This window comes from Perca flavescens, chromosome 11, assembly GCF_004354835.1.
Source record: "Perca flavescens isolate YP-PL-M2 chromosome 11, PFLA_1.0, whole genome shotgun sequence".
Taxonomy (NCBI): Eukaryota; Metazoa; Chordata; class Actinopteri; order Perciformes; family Percidae; genus Perca; species Perca flavescens.
In genome coordinates, this window is record NC_041341.1 from 2,326,982 (window position 1) to 2,329,481 (window position 2,500).

The following is a 2,500-nucleotide window of genomic DNA, read 5'->3' on the forward strand; positions in this document are numbered from 1 at the left end:
AGCCTAGCTTAGCACAGATCCTGGAGGTAACCGGCTCCAACTAGCCTAGCTTAGCACAGATCCTGGAGGTAACCTGCTCCATCTAGCCTAGCTTAGCCCAGATCCTGGAGGTAACCGGCTCCATCTAGCCTACTGCTCCCAATAAGTGATAAAATAACTCCAACATGTTCCTATGTCCATGTTGTGATTCGTATAGTCACAGCGTGTACAAATAACAAGGTCACATGACACAGCCATCTTCTAACCGCATACACCCTGGGGACTATATTCTCAGAAGGCGAAGCACTGCTACTTCTGCTACTTGGGCGGAGGGAATTGCCTGCAGCACCTGAGAAGCCCCCGTGGTGAGGAGCCTGGCTTTTAAAGGGAATGGGAGATGATCTCTGATTGGTTGATGAATGGGAGATGATCTCTGATTGGTTGATTGCATGTTACACCCAAAAACACACCTCTGATTAATGAAGACACTAAGGACAACCCTTTAGGACCTGCAACATGTCAGCTGTTTGGGAATTCTTCAGTGTGTGTGTGCAGAAGATAACAAGTTTGCAATATGCAACACCTGCAAAGAGAAAGTAGAGCGTGGAGGGACCACACCAAAAACCCCAAAATCAAAATTTCTTTAGTGTGATATTGGATGTGAAAAGAAGGAAATGGTTCTAACATTGCTCTTTAGATGTGTGTGAATGTCCCACACCAGGAGTCATTTATATAAGTTCTATTATATAGTGATCCATTATCTGGTCAAGACATGTTCTTTTAAAGTGCCCATATTATGAAAACACACTTTTTTCTGGTGATTTGGGGAGTTATTTTGTGTCTCTGGTGCTTCCACATGCATACAGACTTTGAATAAATCCCTCCATGGTGTTCTGAGTGAGATCTGGTTTCTGAATGTGTCCTGCCTTCAGTCTCCTGGTGAGCTGGTCAACATCTGCACGGCTTTCTACGGCACTAGCCGAAACGAGCTGGCTAACCGTTAGCATGCTAGCTCGTTCTCAATAGCAAAGCACCGCTACAACACACACTAGTTCACCATCATTTCCAAAAGAACTACTTCCATGTGCTCCCTGGTTTAGAAGAAGTCTCCCAGCTGATCCTGCCTTGGAACTGACTGAAGTCGGAGAAACAGGCTTTCTTTTACTGTCTATGGAGCTAGCTGACATGAGCTACATCTGAGCTACTGATAAAGATAGTACAGAAGTTGAGATGTCCCACTCTGTAGATAAAACAGAGAGCTGAACACAGGGTGAAAAGAGGAGCTGCAGCAATGTGAGAATTAAACCATGTAAACCTATTCTGGTACAACCTCAAAATACAATTATGAACCTGAAGATGAGCAGAATATGAGAGCTTTAAAGAAAAGATAGAAAATAAATATTTGCGTGTGCTGTAAAGTGGTTGGAAAGAATGAAATCGGTATCAGCTGGCCTCAATCAAAGAAAATCGGAAATCGGAATCGGCCTAAAAAGTTGTAATCAGTGCATCTCTCGGTGCTGTACTTAGAATACATTGATGTGTGTCTGTTTGTGCGTGTGTCTGTGTATGTGCTGTGTGTGTGTCTCTGTCTGCGTGTGTGTGTGTCTGTGTGTCTCTGTGTGTGTGTGTGTGTATATGTATGTCTGTCTGTCTGTCTGTCTGTCTGTGTGTGTGTGTGTGTGTGTCTGTGTGTCTCTGTGTGTGTGTGTGTCTGTGTGTGTGTGTGTGTGTGTGTGTGTCTGTGTGTCTCTGTGTGTGTGTGTGTATATGTATGTCTGTCTGTCTGTCTGTCTGTCTGTCTGTGTGTGTGTGTGTGTGTGTGTGTGTGTGTGTGTGTGTGTGTGTGTGTGTGTGTGTGTGTGTGTGTGTGTGTCTGTGTGTGTGTGTCTCTGTGTGTGTCTGTGTTTGTGAGTCTGTGTCTCTGTGTGTGTGTGTGTGTGTGTGTGTGTGTGTGTGTGTCTGTGTGTGTCTGTGTGTCTGTGTGTGTGTGTGTGTATATCTGTCTGTCTGTCTGTCTGTCTGTCTGTGTGTGTGTGTGTGTGTGTCTCTGTGTGTGTGTGTGTGTGTGTGTGTGTGTGTGTGTGTGTGTGTGTGTGTGTGTGTGTGTGTGTGTGTGTGTGTGTGTGTCTGTCTGTCTGTCTGTCTGTCTGTCTGTCTGTCTGTGTGTGTGTGTGTGTGTGTGTGTGTGTGTGTGTGTGTGTGTGTGTGTGTGTGTGTGTGTGTGTGTGTGTCTGTGTTTGTGTGTCTCTTACGGACAATAACTTTAAGTACAGTACTGGGTTAGTAACAGTGACGTGTAAATAAAAACCCAAAGTTTCTGATGTTCCTCGCTGCTTCTTCTTCCTGAATCTAAAATAGAGGAAATGACAGAAACCTGTCCAGTCTTACCAATCTTGGCGAAAGCTTCTCTGAGTTCCTCCTGCTCCTCCGGGGATATCGGCGCTGGGGCGGCCATGTTCGGGAACCTAAAACTGAAGAAAACATCCGTCAGAACCAGAACGCCAAAGGGAGAAGTTGGTAA

The 2,500-nt window shown here is 45.2% G+C and overlaps 1 protein-coding gene across 1 annotated transcript in view; it reads right to left on the minus strand.

The window, feature by feature from the left end:
- The window catches only part of lcp1 (lymphocyte cytosolic protein 1 (L-plastin)), a 49,759-nt gene that overhangs the window by 20,953 nt on the left and 26,306 nt on the right, over positions 1-2,500 (minus strand). Inside the window, exon 3 of the mRNA XM_028590372.1 lies at positions 2,368-2,450. Within this exon, the coding sequence (XP_028446173.1) occupies positions 2,368-2,434 (67 nt within the window). The 5' untranslated portion in view covers positions 2,435-2,450. The remainder of the gene's footprint in view (positions 1-2,367; positions 2,451-2,500) is intronic.